General features: G+C 41.1%; 1 protein-coding gene and 1 pseudogene across 3 annotated transcripts in view; one reads left to right on the top strand and one right to left on the bottom strand.

Moving 5' to 3' along the window:
* Positions 1–732: 732 nt before the first annotated feature.
* On the bottom strand, positions 733–3,488 carry LOC132220138 (cytochrome c-like; annotated as a pseudogene).
* Positions 3,489–14,141: 10,653 nt separating this feature from the next.
* The window catches only part of TMEM67 (transmembrane protein 67), a 38,921-nt gene continuing 31,003 nt past the window's right edge, over positions 14,142–22,059 (top strand). For 2 of the 3 annotated variants that reach the window (XM_059672238.1, XM_059672237.1), the window contains exons 1-5: positions 14,152–14,404; positions 16,223–16,311; positions 18,742–18,835; positions 20,052–20,151; positions 21,967–22,036. In XM_059672238.1, the coding sequence (XP_059528221.1) occupies positions 14,179–14,404; positions 16,223–16,311; positions 18,742–18,835; positions 20,052–20,151; positions 21,967–22,036 (579 nt within the window). In that variant the 5' untranslated portion in view covers positions 14,152–14,178. Of the gene's footprint in view, positions 14,405–16,222; positions 16,312–18,741; positions 18,836–20,051; positions 20,152–21,966; positions 22,037–22,059 lie in introns of all 3 variants that reach the window. The other variant, XM_059672236.1, reaches the window with a different exon arrangement.

The raw sequence follows: 22,059 nt of genomic DNA, 5'->3' as shown, positions 1-22,059 counted from the left end.
ATAACCAGTTATATAAAGCTAAATATGAAACCAATCTCTGCCGCGACCTTCACGGCGGGGTTCAGGATCTGAATGAGGGGCCGATGCACAAATTAAAATGCTTTTCAAGAAATATGAATTTAGAAGGCATTGGGGACCAGGTGGAGCCTCTTTCTTGAAGAGATACACCAACTTCTCTCCTGGTCCACTTTTTATTTACTTGAATACACATTTGCCCTTCAGCAATGCATACAGACAGATCAAAGGTAAAGTTTGGTAAACAGTAAAAGGATTATCAGGTTAGGAAATTGCCTTGAGCCATTGAACCCACAGCAGGGCAGTATTTTGCTGATTTTCAGCCCTGCTGAATATCAAAGTCCATTGGTCTTCCAATCTTTTTGCATTAATATGCTAACTGCTATTTGCTTTAGCCTCTAGCAAATCTCCTACAGGTTTTGAGATGACATACTGTCTCTGTGAAAAGTTGAACTTTACTAACCAAGTCCAATCATTTTTAGAAGGGGTAAACAATGATAGCACTTGTTGAACCAAAATTACCATCAGAGTTCAAAAAGCTGATCATATTCATTTAACCCCAAAACTAATCTTACTTAAATCAGGACTGCCCAAAAGAAATGTCCTATCAGCTATTCGTGGTCTAAATCCTGGTGCATGAGGTCAATTTAAATTTGTACACAAAGAAGAAGTCATGAGACATTTCTGTTTTGTAATAAATAAGGCAGAGGCCAACTATTACTCACTGGTAACTTTTTTTTTGAGGTAAGCTAGCAAGTCTGCCCTTTCTGCACTATTCCTGATGCCAGCAAAGATCATTTTTATTCCAGGGATGCAAGTCTTGGAATTCTCCAAATACTCCATCAGTGTATCCCCTCCCCAGGTGATGCCTTTGCTCTTGTTGACATCCATGTAAGAAAATCCAGGAGCCTGACCTGTCTTTCACTCAAACAGACTTTGGAGCTTTGGCCCCGTCTTGTGCTTGCCTCCCTCTTTCCACAGCATGGCACTGGGCACACTGCTGAACAAAAATCTTCTGGCCCTTCTCAACATCACCCTTTTTTTAAATCACACTTCCATCTTGAAATACAGTTCCTGCTCGCGAGTCGGATGTCCCATTCTCTCTTCATTCTTACAACTGCTTGTGGGGATAGATTTTCTATTTTACAAATGAGGGAAACTGAGGCAGAAAGGCGTGCATAGCTTGCCCGAGGTTACGTAAATAGCACCGGCCCAGAAATGAATCCTGGTGATTTGCTTTCAGAGGGCACTCCACTCACGCCTCGGAAATACTGTGGGTTCTGTTCCAGACTCCTGCAATAAAGGTAACACCTCAATGAAATATTCCCATGAATCTTTTGGTTTCCCAATGTATACAAAAGTTATATATAGTTGATACTATCATCTATTAGGTGTGCAATAGGATTATGTTTAAGAAACAGTACACACCTTTATTTAAAATATTGTATTGCTAAAAATACTAACCATTATCTGAGCCTTCAGGGACTCATAATTTTTTTGCTAGTGGAAGGTATGGATGAATTTTAAAAAAGGCCACCTGCTAACCTGACTAGCTCAGGGAAGGCCTGCATGGCAGTTTTGCAAACTCAAAGACCTAAAGTAACCACAAAGGATGGTCTGAAATTTAAAATTTAACTAAAAGCGGTTTATAGTAGGTAGTCATTTCCTAGGCCAGTATTTTCCCGGACAAAGATCAGCTTCCATCTTTACTGAGCCTATTGTCTTTCTGCATCTAAGATAACATACCTGTGAAATGTCAGGGTAACTTATAACTTTCCTTTTTCAGGACACAACAAGTGGCACCAGGGCAGAGACCACAAATTCCCTCATTGTTATTGTTATCATGTTAATCGTTGACAGTTAACTCTCCTGTATCCATCTATGTAAAAGAAACAAGTGTCCATCATCGCACTTCTTATCCAATCCCAGAGGTTTCCCCACTTTGCTTCTCCCATTCCCTAATCCAGTGGTTCTCAGCCTTCTGGCCCTTTAAATACAGTTCTTCATGTTGTGACCCAACCATGAAATTATTTTTGTTGCTACTTCATAACTGTAATGTTGCTACTGTTATGAATCGTCATGTAAATATCTGATATGCAGGATGGTCTTAGGCGATCCCTGTGAAAGGGTCCAACCGCCAAAGGGGTTGCGACCCACAGGTTGAGAACCACTGCCCTAATCTATCACCAATGGATTTCATGTAACCCATTTACGGCCCCTCCTTTGATGGTAATTTATAAAAACAAGGTAAAAACCCGCCATTCTCCAGAGCACTATCTGTGGTCGGCAAACTGCGGCTCCAGAGCCACATGGGGCTCTTTGATCCCTTGCATGTGGCTCTTCCACAAAATACCACATGCGGGCACGCACATACAGTGCGATTGAAACTTCGTGGCCCATGCACAGAAGTTGGTATTTTGTGGAAGAGCCACACTCAAGGGGCCAAAGAGCCACATGTGGCTCGAGAGCCACGGTTTGCCGAGCCACAGTTTGCTGACCACTGCTACCAATACGTTGAGATTTTGCTTCCCAGCAATTGTTGACAGTTTGGCTCAAATAAACTCACAAAAATTCTTTACAGGTTTGAATGTGGTTTTTTTGTTTGTTTAAATATATTTTTATTGATTTCAGAGAGGAAGGGAGAGGGAGAGAGAGACAGAAACATCAATGATGAGAAAGAACCACCTCCTCCTGCACGCCCCCCACTGGGGACTGAGCCCGCACCCTGGCATGTGCCCCCGACCAAATTCGAACTCAGGACCTTTCTTTTTTTTTTCTTTTTTTTTTTTATTAGTTAAGGTATTACAAATGTGTCCTCATCTCCCCCATTAACCCCCAACCTCCCCCCACCCCGCCACCCCGCACACTCATGCTCCCATCCCCCTGTTGGAACTCAGGACCTTTCAATCCTCAGGCTGATGCTCTATTCACTGAGCCAATAGGGTGAATGTGGGTTTTTTTGTTTGTTTGTTTTATGTTAACAAAGGTCTTGCCTCTATGTTGATAGCTGCTGGCGGATCAGGGTGGTGGTTGCTGAAGGTTGGGGTGTCGGTGGCAATTTCTTAAAACAACAATGAAGTTGGCCACATCTATTGACTCCTCCTTTCATGTGTGATTTGTCTGTAGCATGGGATGCTGTTTTATAACATTTTACGCACCCTCTTTCCAAATTGGAGTCAGTCCTCTCAAACCTGGCTGCTGCTTTATGAAATAAGCGTATGTCATATTCTAAATCCTTTGTTGTCATTTCAACAATCTTCGCAGCATCTTCACCAGGAGTAGATTCCATCACAGGAAACCCCTTCTTTGCTCATCCATAAGCAGCATCTCCTTATGCATTAAAGTTTTATCATGAGATGCAGCAATTCAGTCACACCTTCAGGCTCCACTTCTAATTCTAGTTTTCTTCCTGTTTCCATCACATCTGCAGGTACTTCCTCCACTAAACTCTTGAACCCCTCAAAGTCATCCATGAGGGTTGGAATCAATCTCTCCCAAACTTCTTATAATGTTGATATTTTGACCTCTTCCCATGAATCATAAATGTTCTTAATAGCATCTAGAATGGTGAATCCTTTCCAGAAGGTTTTCAATTTACTTTGCCCGGATCCATTAGAGGAATCACTACCTATGGCAGCTATATATAGCCTTGCAAAATGTATTTCTTAAATAAATAATACCTGCTAAGCACAAAAAGCAAAGTGCAATAAAATGAGGTATGCCTGTCCTCTGTTACAAAGGGAGGGGATTCTGTCCTCTGAGGCCCACTCCCTTTAAAAAGTATACAAAGGAGCTCTCCTGGGTCCTCACTTCTAAGATAACCAACAAAAGAAGGAACAATGGTTGTGCCAAAAAAGGCGGTGGCCATGTGCAGCTTATTCACTGCACCAGCTGCGCCCAGGGACGAGGTCATTAAGAAGTTTGTCATTCGAACCCTGGTGGGTGTGGCTCAGTTGGTTGGCATCATCCTGTGCACAGAAAGGTTGCCGGTTCCATTCCCAGTCAGGGCCCATGCTCAGGTGTCAGGCTCGATTTCCACCAATGGGGGGCGTGCAGGAGACAGCCTATCAATGTTTCCTCTCACATTGATATTTCTCTCTGTCTTTCCCTCTCCCACTCTTTCTAAAATGAATGGAAAAATACCCTCGGGTGAGGATTAACAAGAAAAGAAAGGGCATAAAAGGCACCCCCCCCCCCCCCCCAGCCGGAGGGGCCCTGATTGGGTTGTGCACTGGGGGGGGGGGGGGGGTGTCACTCAGCCCAGCCTGCACCGCCTCCAATCTGGGACCCCTTGAGGAATGTCTGACTGCCTGTTTAGGCCCAATCCCATGCCCAATCCCTGTGGGATCGGGCCTAAACAGGCAGTCGGACATCCCTCTCACAATCCAGGACTGCTGGCTCCCAACTGCTTACTGCCTGCCTGATTACCCCTAACCGCTTCTGCCGGCCATCCTGATCACCTCCTAACCACTCCCCTGCCAGCCTGATCAATGCCTAACTGTTCCCCTGCTGGCCCGATCGCCCCCAAGTGCCCTCTCCTGCTGGCCCGGTTGCCCCTAACTGCCCTCCTCTGCTGGCCCAGTCGCCTCTAACTGCCCTCCCCTGCTGGCCTGATTGCCCACAACTGCCCTCCCCCGCAGGCCATCTTGTGGCCACATGGGGGGCAGCCATCTTGTGTGTTGGAGCGACAGTCAATTTGCATACTGGTCGTGACTAATTAGCGTATCTGGTCGTGACCAATTTGCATATTACCCTTTATTAGTATAGATAGACTATTTGGCAATTCTGATACCAAAATACAATGGAAGTAAGTGTTTGATAAGAATGAAGCTAATAGGGTGGGAGGGAATAGCAAAAAAAACTTTGCAAGCAGGAGGCAGATGAGAAGGTGATCATTTCTTTCATGAATCCCAAAAGGTTGAATCCTAAATTGACAGTGGGGAAGCTAAAAGGCAACTTGATATGCACAAATAAGTTGTTAAAGATGTGGGAGTCCTCAATAGCTTCTCCTGGGGAAAGAGATGAAAACAGAGTTCATTGAACATCAATTTATAAAGCACTAAAGACATGCATTTAAGACTTCCTTCCCACCAGGAAACCAGCTAGAGTAGACAATTGAAAGCTTATTCTCCAGAGGAAGTATGACTAGGGGACAACTGATTCAGATGAGATCAGTGGGTCTATATATAAAAGAAGGACATTATGTGAATGATGAAACTGAATGATGAAACTCACACCCTATTTTCCCACTAAACCTGGCAGCAGCCAGGCTTAAATCCTCCAGGGAGAGGATTCTTTCTGGGGAATTTGATGAGCACAACAGTGGGGTGAGGAGGAGGAAAAAAATACATGGGAAATGCCCTATGACCAGCCCAGGCAAATCACAGCACACATTGTAGTCCAGTCAAGAAATCCCAACTATTCTTATAGAGACCAACATAGTGGTTAAGAACATAAATGCCTGAGGCAACAGAAGCAAAAATAAACAAGTGAGACTAAATCCAACTAAAAAGCTGCACAGCAAAGAAAACCATTAACAAAAATAAAAAGGCAACCTATGGAATGGGAGAAAAATCTTTTCAAATCATGTATCTGATCAGGGGTTAATATCCAAAATATATACACAACCCAGACAAATGAATAGCAAAAACACAAACAATCTGATTAAAAAATGGGCAGATGATGTAAATAGTCATTTCTCAAGAACAAAAACATACACATGGCCAACAGGTACCTGAAAAGGTGCTCGATATCACTAATCATCAGGGAAATGCAAATCAAAACCAGAGTGAGATATTATGTCACACCCGATAGAATGGTTATTATAGAAAAGATGAGAAATGACAAGTGTTAGAGAAGATGTAAAGAAAAGGGAATCTTTGTGCACTGTTGGTGGCAATGTAAATTGGTGCAGCTACTATGGAATATATTACAGAGATTTCTCAATGGACTAATGGACTGCAAGTAGCCTGATGGTATATCAGACCCAACTTCAACATGGAACAGAAACTCTGGACTCTATGTTTCTAGCCTTATTGAAGAGATGTAATTCCATGGAAATAATGCTTTCTACCATATCATATCTTCCCATGGAGGCCTCCAGAAATGCTTATTCCAGCAGTACTCCAAGAATCCCACTCCCGACAAGAGAACCAAGATGGCGGCATAGGTTAACGCCGGAGTTTGCTGCTTTGAACAACTACTTCAAAAGTGAAACTAAAACACGGAACGGACATCACCCAGAACCACAGGAACGCTGGCTGAGTGGAAGTCCTACAACTAGGAGGAAAGAGAAACGCACACGGACACTCAGAGGAGGCGCAGTGGTGAAGTCAAATTCTGAGGTGCGGAGTGCGCGGAGCGGGCTGGCGGCGGAGGGCGCGGTTGTTGTTTTCAATCGGGAGGGAGTCGCAGACTCTGAGCACCAGATCCGGGCGAGTCTTTAGGGACCCAGACTCAAACGGGAGAAGCGGGACTGTCTGGCTTCGGTCAGAGCGAGTGCAGCTTTCTCTCTGAGCTTTGCAGCGGGTGCTGGGACTCAGAGAGGCAGAGCCCCTGGGGACAGGACTGAGAGCCGCCATAACTGCTCTCTCCGGCCCACCCTGTTGATCCTGTGCGACCCGCCCTACCCAAGCCCTGCACAGAGGCATTTGCCAGATAGCCTCAGGCAAAGGCTAGATTAGCACCTCCCTAGAGGACAGAAGTTCTCTCACTGCTGACACAGCTGATTCTCATAGCCACTTGGCCTGGAGGTCAAACCCTCCCTGGAATTAGCTACAACAGTCAAGATTTAACTATAAGACTTTGAACAAAGACCACTAGGGGGTACACCAAGGAAGCATAACAAAATGCGGAGACAAAGAAACAGGACAAAATTGTCAATGGAAGATATAGAGTTCAGAACCACACTTTTAAGGTCTCTCAAGAACTGTTTAGAAGCTGTCGATAAACTTAATGAGATCTACACGAAAACTAATAAGACCCTCGATCTTATATTGGGGAACCAACGAGAAATTAAGCGCACACGGACTGAAATAACGAATATTATACAGACGCCCGACAGCAGACCAGAGGAGCGCAAGAATCAAGTCAATGATTTGAAATGCGAGGAAGCAAAAAACATCCAACCGGAAAAGCAAAATGAAAAAAGAATCCAAAAATGCGAGGATAGTGTAAGGAGCCTCTGGGACAGCTTCAAGCGTACCAACATCCGAATTATAGGGGTGCCAGAAGATGAGAGAGAGCAAGATATTGAAAACCTATTTGAAGAAATAATGACAGAAAACTTCCCCCACCTGGTGAAAGAAATGGACTTACAGGTCCAAGAAGCGCGGAGAACCCCAAACAAAAGGAATCCAAAGAGGACCACACCAAGACACATCATCATTAAAATGCCAAGAGCAAAAGATAAAGAGAGAATCTTAAAAACAGCAAGAGAAAGAAACTCAGTTACCTACAAGGGAATACCCATACGACTGTCAGCTGATTTCTCAACAGAAACTTTGCAGGCCAGAAGGGAGTGGCAAGAAATATTCAAAGTGATGAATACCAAGAACCTACAACCAAGATTACTTTATCCAGCAAAGCTATCATTCAGAATTGAAGGTCAGATAAAGAGCTTCACAGATAAGGAAAAGCTAAAGGAGTTCATCACCACCAAACCAGGATTATATGAAATGCTGAAAGGTGTCCTTTGAGAAGAGGAAGAGGAAGAAAAGGGTAAAGATACACATTATGAACAACAAATATGCATCTATCAACAAGTGAATCTAAGAATCAAGTGAATAAATAATCTGATGAACAGAATGAACTGTTGATTATAATAGAATCAGGGACATAGAAAGGGAATGGACTGACTATTCTTGGGGGGGAAAGGGGTGTGGGAGATGTGGGAAGAGACTGGACAAAAATCGTGCACCTATGGATGAGGACAGTGGGTGGGGAGTGAGGGCGGAGGGTGGGGCGGGAACTGGGAGGAGGGGAGTTATGGGGGGGAAAAAAAAGAGGAACAAATGTAATGATCTGAACAATAAAGATTTAATTAAAAAAAAAAAAAAGAATCCCACTCCCACTAGCAATGGAGAAAGACCACCCACGCTTTTCTCCAATAACATAACTACCACATGGTCCAGCAATTCCAGTTCTGAGTATTTATCAAAGAAAATGAAACACTAACTTAAAAAGAATTATGCACTCCCATGTTTTTTGTAGCATTATTTACAATAGACAAGATATGGAAACAACTTAAGTGTCCATCAATGAATAATGGACAAAGATGTGAGATATATATATATATAATTTAGCCATTAAAAAAATGAAATCTTGCCGTTTGCAACAACCTGGATGGACCTTGAGGGCATAAACTAAGTGAAATAAGTCAGCCAGAGAAACACCAATACCATACAATCTCACTTATATGTAGAATCTTAAAAAAGAAAAAAAGAAATCAACCAACCAAACAAAAAACCCAAGCTCATTGATAAAACAGATTAGTGGTTGCAAAAGACAGGGGGTGAAGGTAGGCAAAATGGGTGAAGGGTGTCAAAAGGTACAAACTTCCAATCATAAAATAAATAAGTCATGGGGATGTAATGTATAGCATAGTGACTATCCTATATAATAAAAGGCTAATATGCCAATTGACCAAACAGTGGAACAATCGGTTGCTATGACATGCACTGACCACCTGGGGGAAGATTCTGAACGCAGGAGCTGCCCCCTGGTGGTCAGTGCGCTCTCACAGGCAGAAGCTGGGCTCACAGCTGGCGAGCACAGCAGCGGTGGTGGGAGCCTCTCCCACCTCTGTGGCAGCACTAAGGATGTCCGACTGAGGACTTAGGCCCGCTCCCCCGAGGGCTCCCCTAAGGGCTCCTGGACTGTGAGAGGGCGCAGGCTGGGCTGAGGGACTCTCCCCTCCCCCGAGTGCACTGGGCCTCTAGCAGTTAATAACACTGTCCTGAATATTTGAAGGTTGCTAAGACAATAGATCTTAAAAGTGCTCTTCACAAGTATTAATGTAAAAACATTCAAATCTGTAAAGAAATATTTTATGAGTTTATTTGAGCCAAACTGTTGACAATTGCCAGGAAGCAGAATCCCAACGGATTGGGATAATGCTCTGGAGAATGGCAGTTTTTTATCTTGTTTTATACATTACAATCTAAGGAGGAGATTGGTGATAGATTAGGGAGGTGGAGAAAGAAAAGGGGCGGGGGATAACCTCTGGGATTGGATAAAAAGTAAAATGATGGACACATACTTCTATTTTTCTAACATCTTTTACTAAGGTGGGTGCAGGATAGTAAACAGTCAACAATTAACATGATAACAATAACAATGAAGGAATTTATGGTCTCTGTCCTGGTGGCGCGACAATAGGCTCAATTAAGGTAAAGATTGACCTTTATCAGGGAAGATACTGGTCTAGGACATGACTATCCACTGTAAACTGCTTTTAGTTAAAGTTTTAATTTCAGACGATTGTTTGTGTTTACTTTAGGTCTTTGAGATTGCAAAACAGCCATGCAGGCTTCCCTGAACTAGTCAGGTTATCATGTGGCCTTTCTCCGCCCCCCCCTCCCCCCCATCCACACAAGAAAAAGAAATTTTGTAATTATGTATGGTTGTATGGTGATGGATATTAAACTTATTATGATAATTTCATAGTATATATAAATATCAATTCATTATATTGTATACTTGAAATTAATATAATGTTATGTCAATTGTAACTCAATAAAAGTAATTAAATAAAGTATTTTCCTAAAAAAAATATATAGATTCTTGGATCCTAATACAAGTTTTTATTGATTTTCTTTGTGTCTAAATTCCTCATTTATAAATTCGGGATAATAGTATCTACTTTAAAGGGCTATGATGAGGACTACAGGTACTTAGAGGAGAACCTGGCATATACTAAATGTGTTAAATACATTGAAAGAAGAGTAATCGTTCTGAGGAAAAATTAGGAATTAATGATAGCACATGATAAGTAAAGAAGCAAAGATACCTACATTAGAAAAAGATAAAAAGTGTGGCATGGTACATGACTCAATTGTAAATAGCACTTAAGTAGTCACAATAATGGAAAAGGACTTACTACTCAATCTCTAAATATTAAAATAAATATATTAGAAATATGAAGGGATTCAGAAAATGTGGTAGAAAGCAAATCTTCATCTTTCATAGTGGGCAGTCCGTTGTTAGTGCCGAAAACTAAAAAACTAAGTTTTAAAATAGGTCATTGCAGTAATGAATATGGGAGAAGATAGCATTTTTAGGGTGGTAGTGATGGTAGAGGTTAAAAGAATTTAAGGGATTTTGTGCAGTAAATGCAAGAGATATTTAGAAGATAAAAGTCAAGAGGTCTTGCTAATGGACTGAAATGAGTAGATGAAGGGAAGGAAAGCGTCAAAAGTGACTTCTAGATTTTTGGCCTATATTATAGACTAGGGGCCCGGTGCACGAAATTCGTGCACTGGGTGTGTGTGTGGGGGGAGGAGTGTCCCTCAGCCCAGCCTGCCCCCTCTCACATACTGGGAACCCTCAGGCATTGACCCCCATCATTCTCCAATCGCAGGATCGGCCCCTTGCCCAGGCCTGACGCCACTGACAGAGGCGTCAGGCCTAGGCAGGGGACCCTCATTTCCCCCCATCACTGGCTCTGCCCCCAGCCCAGGCCTGATGCCTCTGGCCTAGGCGTTCGGCCCGGGCAGCGGGGACCCACAGCTGCAGCAGCCCCGCGATCGTGGGCTCCGCTTTAGGCCCAGGCAAGGGGCCCCTAACTCCTGGGACTGCCAGCTTTGACCGAGCCCAGCTCCCATTGCTGGCTCCACCCCTACTTCCTGCTATCACTGGCCAGGGCGGCAAAGGCGCCTGATTCTCCGATCATGGCTGGGGGGCAGGGCAAAGGCGGCCCTGGGTTTCCGATCACTGTCAGTGGCAGGGGGCTTCTTCCTGCTTTCCCTTTCGCCTCCCTGCATTGTGCCTACATATGCAAATTAACCGCCATCTTGTTGGCAGTTAACTGCCAATCTTAGTTGGCAGTTAATTTGCATATAGCCCTGATTAGCCAATGAAAAGGGTATCGTCGTACTCCAATTACCATTTTTCTCTTTTATTAGTGTTGATTGCACAATGTTACCATTCCCCCAGATATGACATGGGAAAAAGACAAAATTGGGGGTTGGATAAAGGATGGAGATCATGAGTTGTTTCGGACACCTTGAATTAAAAACCCTTCATGCCCTAGCTGTTTTGGCTCAGTGGATAGAGTGTGGGCCTGCAGACTAAAAGGTCCCGGGTTCGATTCTGGTCAAGGGCAAATGCCGAGGTTGCAGGCTCAGTTCCCAGTGGGCAGCCGATCAATGAATCTCTTTCATCATTGATGTTTCTACCTCCCTCTCTCTCCCTCTCCCTTCCTCTCTGAAATCAGTAAAAATATATTAAAAAATATAAAGTAAAATAAAATATAAACACTTCATCCCACCCAATTGGAGTTTTAAAGCAAGCAGTGGAAATACTGGTTCAGGGCTCAGAAGAGATACTTGACCTAGAGATATGTAATTACGTGAGTCATCTGCAACACGTGGTCATTGAAGTCCTGGACATGATTGACATCACCTACGAGGGAAACTAACTGTATCTATTTTTAATCCTTCTCCTACAAATAAGCTCTCTAGCTCTTTGGGAGCAGTTTTGCTAGGTGCAGTGTCCAAAGGTCTTACACAATCATAGTTCCACTGTTAAGTAACAACAACAGGTTTGTACTATTGTAGACTATGCCAAAACATTCCACAAAAATGCTTAATAGATTGAAAAGATAACAGGTTTCAGAGGTAACAAATGGAGGTAAATTTGAGTTTCACCACTTCTTAAATAATGTAACTTTTTTTTCTTTTTGGTTAATCCTCAAGGATACTCTTCTATTACTTTTAGATATAGTGGAAGGGTGGGAAGGAGGAAGGGAGAGGGAGAGAGAGGAGAAAAAGAGAGAGAAAGATCCATGTGGGTGGGGATCGGGATAGAAGCTGCAGCCCAGGTACATGCCTTTGACTGAGAACTGAACCCTCGACCCGTCAGTGTGCAAGCTGGTGCTCTAACCATTGAGCAACAATTGCCAGGGTGATAAACTTTAAAAAATATATATGTATTTGTTGATTTCAGAGAGAGGGAGGGAGAGAGAGATAGAAACAATGATGGGACTCATACTAGTACATGGGCTGCTCTCTCACGCCCTCTACTGGGGATCTAGCCAGCAACGCAGGCACATGCTTGATGGGAAATCAAACCATAACCTCCTGGTCCATGGATCGATATTCAACCACTGAGCCACACCAGCCAGGCTAATGTAACTTTTTTTGATCCTCAGCTTCCTTTTTTGTAAAAGAATTCAAAGAAATAGATTGCCTCAAAGAGTTATTATGAAGAGTTAAGGTTCATGCTCTCAAGTGCCTAGCACAGTGCACTGTGTGGGACAGAAAGAAGACCATCATGAGTGGGAGATCTTTCAGTGCTTTAATTATATAGTAGGCAATGCATACATTTTATTATCCTGCTCTTTTTTATAAAGCATATAACAATAGTATGCATTTCATTAAGGAAGACTAAAGTTATTCACCCATAGGAAGCTTCTACATATAAATCTCAACTATTCTCACCAGACCCTTTCTGAGTCCCCATTAACATTTATACAGTCATATGGTTTTACCAAACTGTATTCAGTAAGTGATTTCTACTTCAGATTAGACACTTTACCAACACAGTAATTATTCAAACATTTTTTAGAATTCCTCTTTAAGGAAGGGTTTTCAGAACATACACCTCCTGTGTCATAGACATTAGTGACTGAGCGAATGCTGATCTTTTGGGGATGATCACGTGCGAATTACTAGGCCTAACTGTGCCAATAAAGTTATCTAACATCCTTAGATGCATTTTTTCATGGGCATTGAAAATATTATGTGTTATTTTCCTTATGAGTGACAAGTAATCATTTTTATTACAAAATGAGTGGGTTTTTTGTTTGTTTTTGAGAAAGCCAAAAGTCGTTTTATGTTGTTGCTGCTGAATAAGGTGGTTTAAAATAATGCCAGACCATTGGGGGTGGGGGACAAAAATACAAAATACAATAACAACAAGTGAGATTTAAATATTAAGGAATAAAATGTTCTTTGATGACCTATAAACGGGCTCTGAAGGTCATTTTGAATTGCTTGGGGCTAATAGCCTCTGAGGGTGTCTACTTTGCCTTAAAAAACAACTTTTTAAAAGTTTTTTTTAAAGGGTGTCTACTTTGAAAGACAACATTCATGTACATATAAATTTGATTTTAAAATACGAGTTTCCTTCTTTATTCACAGGTTGGATACATATGATTGCATTTTACATACATGATTTCCTATGCTCAAAACAAGGAAAGTAGAAACGCAAACAAAGGTCTGGCAGCAAATATCTTTCTTTGGTCCAGTCTTCCAGCATTGCATATCAGTATTGTGCCCACTTTTCTGACAAATGTATTTTGCCAAATACTTTTTTGGACTGTCTCCTTTAACACGAAATGACCTAGTCTGGATAAATTCTGATGTAAATATCATATAACAATTTAGTGAAACAATACTTTTAAACATATATATATAATTTCAGAGAGGAAGGGAGAGGGAGAGAGAGATAGAAACATCAATGATGAGAGAGAATCATTGATTGGCTGCCTCCTGCATGCCCCTTATTAGGGATCAAACCCGCAACCTGGGCATGTGCCCTTGACCAGAATCGTACAAGGACCCTTCAGTCCGAAGGCCAGTGCTCTATCCACTGAGCCAAACCGGCTAGGGCTGAAACAATACTTGTAATTTGTGCGATGCAATCTGCTGTTTTCTTTCCGGTGGTATTTTATTTCCCGACCTCCACATTGACTTCACATCCCGCCTATGGGTCGCGCCCCAGAGTTTGAAACAAACCTGTTAGAGTGTCTCCCTGCCGGGCTTCAGGGTTAGCGCACAGTGCACCAACCCATCCATTTTTAGAAACAGCCAGCTACCCGCGCGCCGCTTTGGTAACCTAGCAACCACGCAGCATTTGCAGACGCTTCCGGAACCTCAGGCGGGAGTTGTCCAATCGGCTCTGCAGAGTCGCCGCAAAGGCTGACGGGGCGGCGTCGGCTCCATGGTGACGGGCCAGCAGCGGGCTGGGGTGGCGATGGCTCTCCGGTCCAGCTGGGCGGCCGCGGCCGTGACCGTGTTCCTCCAGTGGGTCCTCCCTGGCGTCTCACAGGCCCAGACGTTCTCCTTCCCTTTCCGGCAGCCGGAGACCTGCGGCCGCGGCCAGTACTTCGACATCTCCGCGCTCTCCTGCGCCCCGTGCGGAGCCCACCAGCGGCAGGACGCCCGAGGTGAGACGGCGGGCCTGGCCCCGCGGACACCCCGGCTGGCTGCTGTGCCCAGTCCCCGGCGTCGCTGGAACACCTTTCCGTCGGCGGGAAGAGCCTTTCTGGACAATTAACTGTCCAGATTTCCTTGGAGGGTTGCAGTCTGGGGGACCCCGAGTCCGCTCCTCGGCGCCAGTGTCCCCCCCCCACTCCCCCGCCGAAGGGTCTTTAGGGAGCACCCAGAAAGCTGCCTAGCGCAGGGAGAAAACATGGAGAAGCCATCGGAGGCACAGAGAGCAGGCGACAGGACAGGTGGGGAGGGACTGCAAATGAGCCCTTGGGGCTGGCACCACCGTTTGTCTTACTCTTCCCGAGCCAGAACCTTAGCGCTGGAAGGGACCCGACCCTCCCGCAGGTCCCGTCCCCTCACTGTTCAGACGGGGACATGGACCCCCGGTGAGGTTGTAATGTCCTCTTTGCCACCGAAATTGAGGACTGGAAGAGCGTGTGTCTCTCTGCCCTGGGCCTGGACCTATGTATTTCCACTGGAGCATGTGTCTATAATATTATAGGTTTCCTTAGGACTTATTCCTTTTGTTATTGAATATTACTAATTGACCTTAAGGTCTCTTTCAGTGAAGCCTAATTTTTATCTATTTATTTTTTTTGCTTGAAACATCCATCATTTGGTCTTGGTTCTCTTCACGGAAACTGCTTAGAATAAGACTTTTCCTATGTTCTAAAGCCTAAGATGTTTTTTTGTTGTTTGTTTTTTAGTTTATTGTTGAGAATATTACAGATGTCTCCCCCTTTTATCACCCCCTCCACCCCACACCTGCCCCTCCCTGGCCTTCACCACACTATGTGTCCATGGCCTATGGATATATACATTATAAGTTCCCCTATTAATCTCTCCCCACCCACCCACCCCCACCTTCCCTCTGAAATTTGTCAATCTGTTCCATGCTCCTATTTATCTGGATTTATTTGGGGTGACCAAATCAAGATCGAAAAGTCTCAGATGCTTTCAATCTCGATTTGATCACCCATGGTATTAAATTTCTGCCATCTTCAAAGTTGACATATCCCCGTTTAAGTCATTATATAGGACAGGTCAGGCCCCTCTGGTGAGAGTATATGAATGAGAAAGACTTTCACAGACTCTAGAATGCCTGGTGTTAGTTTCATAATTATGAACCCGGATATATGCATTCTAGTACAAAGATTCCTATAGGTGCCGTTTCCACTTCAGGCTTCCTTAGAGAATGATGCCTTTACCAGCAAATTGAATAGTGATTATCCCATAATGTTTACTATCTGTGCAAACAGAAGAGTATGGTAATTTATTGGAATGACTGTAACTTTTCTAGTAAGATTTTGTTTTGACAAAGTAAATTTAAATTTATTGGATATGTGTGTATGTTTGGGTGAAATAGAAATGTGAAATTTCCATATCAGGCAATATTATTAGTTTAATAGTTCAATAATTTATTATGCTTGCACTAAAAATGGTAGCAAACACCATACCTACTGTATGCCCCACACATTCTAAGACCTTTACATATAATAACTAATTTAATATTCATATTAACCCTATGAGGGAATTATTGTTTTTTTCCACTTTATCAAAGTGCAAGTCAGAGCACAGAAAAGTTCAGTAGCTTGCTCAAGATTAGAACCCCAGGAGTGTGTTTCTGGACTTGAACCTAGGCAGTACTGGCTCCTGAGTCTTGCTCTAAACTACTATACTACTTCTCTAGATCTTAAGAATTACTAAAAGTTTCCCTGTCTTGGAGTTACATTTTTATTTACCAAGGTCACCATTGGTTCTCTTCTTTTTAGGAACTTCATGTGTGTGTCTACCAGGATTTCAGATGATCTCTAATAATGGAGGAGCTGATATTATTTGTAAAAAGTGCCCAGAAGACAAGGTATAGAGTATTTATCTTTAAATAATTTTACTGTGCAAATAGTAAATTAAATGCATTTTTTAAACTACCATTTGATACTGTACACTACTATTTCCCCACAACCTTTAACATTATAAAGCTAACTTTTTTTTTTTTATTATTTTACTAGAGTAAATTTTGGGAGATTGGTAAAATATTATGCAAATTTGGAGTACATGGGAATCTATTGCTTTACTTTTTTAAAATTTGAAATAAACTCTCACAAAAATGGTGTGTTTTTACTTTTCCTCATAGAGTAATTCAGTTATAGGGAAAAATAAATGAATGATACATATATGCAGCAATTTGGAGTATGTGTATCCTTTGGTACAAATTGAGTTTGGTGTCTTAGATCTATATTTCAATTTTTTATGTAATAATTTGTGTTTGTAATGATATTACATTGGTAAGTTCATGAAATGACAATTTGCATCGTTAAATAGGTTAAATAATATATGTGCTATTCTCTTAGTCATTTCATTATATCATAACTAGAGGCCCAGTGCACGAAATTCGTGCACTGGTAGGGTCCCTAGCAGCTGAAGGTGGCTGGCTGGAGCCTCCCTTTCTTCCCCTGGCCACCTGCTGCCGGCCGGCCCCACCCCCTGATCAAACTCCCGGTCAAGCGGACAATTTGCATACTATGCTTTTATGATGTAGGGTTTGGGGGAAATTAGGAAGCTAACAGTTATTATATATGATGATTCTTAACAGGAATATATTTTCAATCATTTAGGTCAGGGGTCCTCAAACTTTTTAAACAGGGGGCCAGTTCACTGTCCCTCAGACATTCCACACGTGCACTGTGGGCCCGGGATGAGTTGGCTGCTAAGCAGGACAGGCAGTGGCGGCAAAAACACCCGGCGGGCCAGATAATGTTTTCGGCGGGCCGCATGTGGTCCGCGGACCGTAGTTTGAGGACCTCTGATTTAGGATAATTAAGAGTTTCTGTGTGCCAGTTCTGACTTTTCTAATAATATATCTTCTCATTATCTGTGATAAAAAAAAAACCTTGAATTTGGGAATATAATACAGTTACCAGTTGTCCTACTTTATGGCTAGTACTTATAGATTTGATGATCATTTTGATATTTATTTTTTACTTTTGGAAATATTGACCTTATGATAAATAGCCACTATTAGGAAATGATGCCAAAGGAGATTTGTTTTTCAATGACATTACTAAGAAGTCATAATTTTTAAGTAGTCTTATATAAATGTGCTGCCAGATATAGGAGCACTTATTGATATATCCAGTTTTTCAACCCAAATTTAAAATAATTTGTGGCATTGTTTTTTTTATTGCCATTGTTCTCTATTAATTTCGGCTACATTCATGTTTGTAATGTAATTACTGTACTTTGGTCTCATATTTTTTTGTAAATCATGTAATAAGCCCAATTTTGAATGATGTCATATTTTACTGATACCAACTATTAATGGATGGAAGGAAATAGCCTCATAATTTAATTTTAACAACTTTGTTTACGTATCACTTATATACCATAACATTAGCCTATTTTGAATCATAACTTAATTTTTAAAAGCTAATGTATTTGGATTATTAGAGATTAGAATAATTATTTTACGACAAGTAAGACTAAACTTAATTGGCTACTTATTAAATTCTGTTGAATGTTGTTTTATCTTTGTAAATGAAAAAACTGAATGACAGTATTAATTATAAAAGCAAGGACTCATTTGAACTGAAAATCATGAAGAAGAAAGAACTATTGCCCAGAGTTAATAGTAGCCAATACATGGTTATAAATGTATATCTTTTTTTTTTTTAATATATTTTATTGATTTTTTACAGAGAGGAAGGGAGAGAGATAGAGAGCCAGAAACATCGATGAGAGAAACATCGATCAGCCGCCTCCTGCACATCTCCTACTGGGGATGTGCCCGCAACCCAGGTACATGCCCTTGACCGGAATCGAACCTGGGACCCTTCAGTCCGCAGGCTGACGCTCCATCCACTGAGCCAAACCGGTTTCGGCTATAAATGTATATCTTAATTTTTTAAAAAAATATATTTTATTGATTTTTTACAGAGAGGATGGGAGAGGGATAGAGAGTTAGAAACACCGATGAGAGAGAACATCGGTCAGCTGCCTCCTGCCCACTCCCTACTGGGTACCAAGGCATATGCCCTTGACCGGAATCGAACCTGGGACCCTTGAGTACGCAGGCCGATGCTCTATCCACTGAGCCAAACCGGTTAGGGCTATCTTAATTTTGGAATATAAACACAAATTGGCTACACAGGAAAACTTTTAGGAGGCCTATATGTATATTATGTATGTGAATAAAAACTACAAATTATACAGTATTGTGGCTTTTGGACTTACATGTTCAAAAGGAGGAAGAAGTTAAGGAGAAAAAAAATTTTTTTTTTTTTTTTTAATTTAGAAAGGTGTTACCACAGATGGCTGGAACTGCATTTCTTGCCCTGGTGGTTTGACTGCAGAAGGAAAATGCCACTGCCCTCCTGGCCATATTCTAGGTAAGAAGTAGACTTCTTGTGAAATAGTAACACATCTTTATTTGTGTTTGATAAGGGCATTAATTGAAATAGCATGGTGGTTTCTTAACAATTTCTTTATTACTCTTTTTCAAAATTTAATGATGTTTGAAACAGCAGCAGGCATTAGGAAGAAGATAAAAAGCCCTATCTGATTTTTAATAATTCTTAATAATGTAGGATTAGATGGATACTTCCTTAATATAATATGATAAAATATAAGTTCCAACTCAAAAGCCAACATGATGCTTAATAAGGAAAAATAATAAGCATTCCTCTTAATGTCAGGACCCAGCAAATGGAAAAGAAAAAAATAAAAGCTGGGGTAGCAATACTCATCTCTGACAAACTAGACTTCAAAATGACGGCCATCACAAGAGACAACAAAGATCATCACATAATACCAAAAGGATCAATGATACAAGAGGATATAATGCTGGTAAACATATATGTACCCAATATAGGAGCACCTAAATATATAAAAAAGACTTCTAGAGGATTTTAAGGGAGAGATCGACAACAATAATCATACTAGGGGACTTTAACACCCACTAATTTCACTGGATAGATCTTCCAGACAAAAAAATTAACAAGGAAACAGTGACTCTAAAGGACACACTGGATCAGATGGACTTAATTGACATTTATAGAACATTTCACCCCAAAGCTGCAGAATATACATTCTTCTTAAGTGTACATGGTTCTTTCATAAAGATAGACCACATGTTAGATTGTTTTCTAACAAATACAATGCTTCGATGAATACCCTTATATGCATGTATATATGTTTCAGTAGGTTAGGTCTCTAAAAATGAAATTGTAGTGTTGTAGGGTATGTGAATTTAAAATTTTAGTCGATACTATCAAGAGCCCTCTAAGTGGCAGAAACTTAGCAGCAGTCTGAAAAAATGCTTGTTTCCCCATTCTCAGTGTAGCAGGAACATACAGGTAAAGAGGTAAGGAAATTTTTCAAGAAAAAATATTAATTTATTGTTATGAGGATTTGGAGAATTCATTTTTGTATGTTTTTATGTGAATGGGGAGGATTTCACTTTTCTATATAATTGAGGTGCTTAACGTGACTTTAATGCAAATAATGTTTTGAGAATTATTAGAATTGCAAGTGAGATGTAGTAAGTATGTACAAGCTTAGAATATTGGCTATGAGTTACATCTGAATTTTGCTCTTATATTTTAGTGGAAAGAGATGTAAATGGAGCGTTGTTGTCTCAAGCAACTTGTAAGCTCTGTGATGGAACGGAAAACTCTTTTACAGTAGCAAATGCCTTAGGAAACAGGTAAGCAGTGTGCTGCGTGCTGACTGCATTAACTGCATCATTTTATATTTATGCAGATTCTGTACCTTTTTAAAGTACTTTCCCATATCATTTTCTCCTCACAATAACCCAAGGAAGGATAGCAATAGACATTAACAGCTAAAGAAGCTGAGGCCTCGAGAATGAGACAGAATAGGGTTCATATGTTGTCTCTTATCAGTTGTTAGACCCTGGAGAGCTCAATAGGTCAGTCTCCTTGCTTTAGAGTGGTACCTCCCCCCACTTCATAGGCTGTTATCACAGCTTAGAAATAAATATGTTAAGTTCTTTGCATGGTGCTCCAGAGTAAGTGCACATTAGCTACTTTTGTTTGTTATTATGTAATTTGTATGTATCTGTAATAAAGGGTGTCCCAAAATTCACGCAAGATTTGAATTTTGCGTGAGCATTAACAACAACAACAAAAAATAAAAGCCTAATTTTACTTGGTTTATTGAATCAGATTCTAATATCTGTTGCCCTTTGATTTCAATCCCTTCAATTTGATAAGCATGACCAAGTACCAATTATGGCCCAGGAGCAGAGACAATGAAGACTAATGAAGACCACGGCTTTGCGTATATGCCAGCAAAGCCGTGGAGGCCATTTACCCGATGTGCTATTCCATACATAACCCTATACCGTATACTTTATGAATCAATAAAAAATTTACAATTTTTAATTATAAATCTGTGTTTTCTATCAAAATTACTTCTTGCGTGAATTTTGGGACACCCTTTACAATATATAATAGTAACTTATATTTACATCGTACTTACTATAAACCAGGTAAGAAAACATATGAATAAATGTAATGATAAATATAATTTAGTTACACTCTTGTAGCCCTCTTCTCTATCACTTCCTGTTCCCCCTTTGTGCATGCATACGTACACACCAAGCATGCATGCACACACACCACTCCCTCTCTCTAACTCAAACACATTATTCCTATTTCAATTTCTTCAGTTTTAGAGGTTACTGCCCTTTAAGTACAGTTTTCAGTTCAATTGTCAAGTTCCAGATAGAAAATACTTGAGCAGCTTCTTCTGGGGATACTTAGTGTTGGATCATCTTTTCTTTCAGGCTGCCCTGCATTGTAGCTCCCAAATACGGACTACTGGGCGGGTCCTCAGATCCTCCCCTCCAACACCTCTCTAAGCCTAGTTAGAGTTCTGTACCACCCCCGACCCCCTCCTCCTACCTGCTCTACCTTGCAAGTAATAAATACCATCTAAAACCATCAGTGTCCCCACTAGTTTAACGTCCTCTGTCCCTTTATAGTGTTCATTAATGAAAAATATACTTACCTAAAATAAACAATGATGAATAGACTTTAAAATTGTTGGTTAAGTTTGATAAGTGGTAGATACATGTTTCTTTTCAGCATGTTACTTTTTTGCTTTGTGGCAGATAAAATAGGGAAAGTATATTTGATATAAGTACTTATAAAAATGGATTGGGTTTCATTTATACGAGTTTTTGAGCTCGTTTGTTAATTGAGTGATTTATCCATCTTAGCTATTCAGTATTATTTATTCCTTACATCCCATACGGTTTCAAAAGAATACACTTGTATTACTGGTTAATTTTATTTATTTATACCTTGCCTTGCATTACTAAGAGTGGGATTAAACTATTCAAGTCAGTGTTAATATTTTTAATTTGTTTTCTTATTACAAGTAATTGCTTAGCTGAATGAATCTAATCTAGTGTTTAGGAAGACAAGTTCATGATTAAATTCAGGTTTAGCATAATTCATTGACATTTAAAATATTATTTTTGTTATATTAACAGGTGTGTCCGATGTGAGCCAACATTCATTAATACCAGCAGGTCCTGTGCGTGTTTAGAACCTAACACTTTAGTAAGGCTAATCAAATTGATAAA

Source organism: Myotis daubentonii, chromosome 17 (genome assembly GCF_963259705.1).
Source record: "Myotis daubentonii chromosome 17, mMyoDau2.1, whole genome shotgun sequence".
Lineage (NCBI taxonomy): Eukaryota > Metazoa > Chordata > Mammalia > Chiroptera > Vespertilionidae > Myotis > Myotis daubentonii.
Note: the sequence above shows the minus strand (reverse complement) of the source record. Positions and strands in the feature narration are given on the sequence as shown.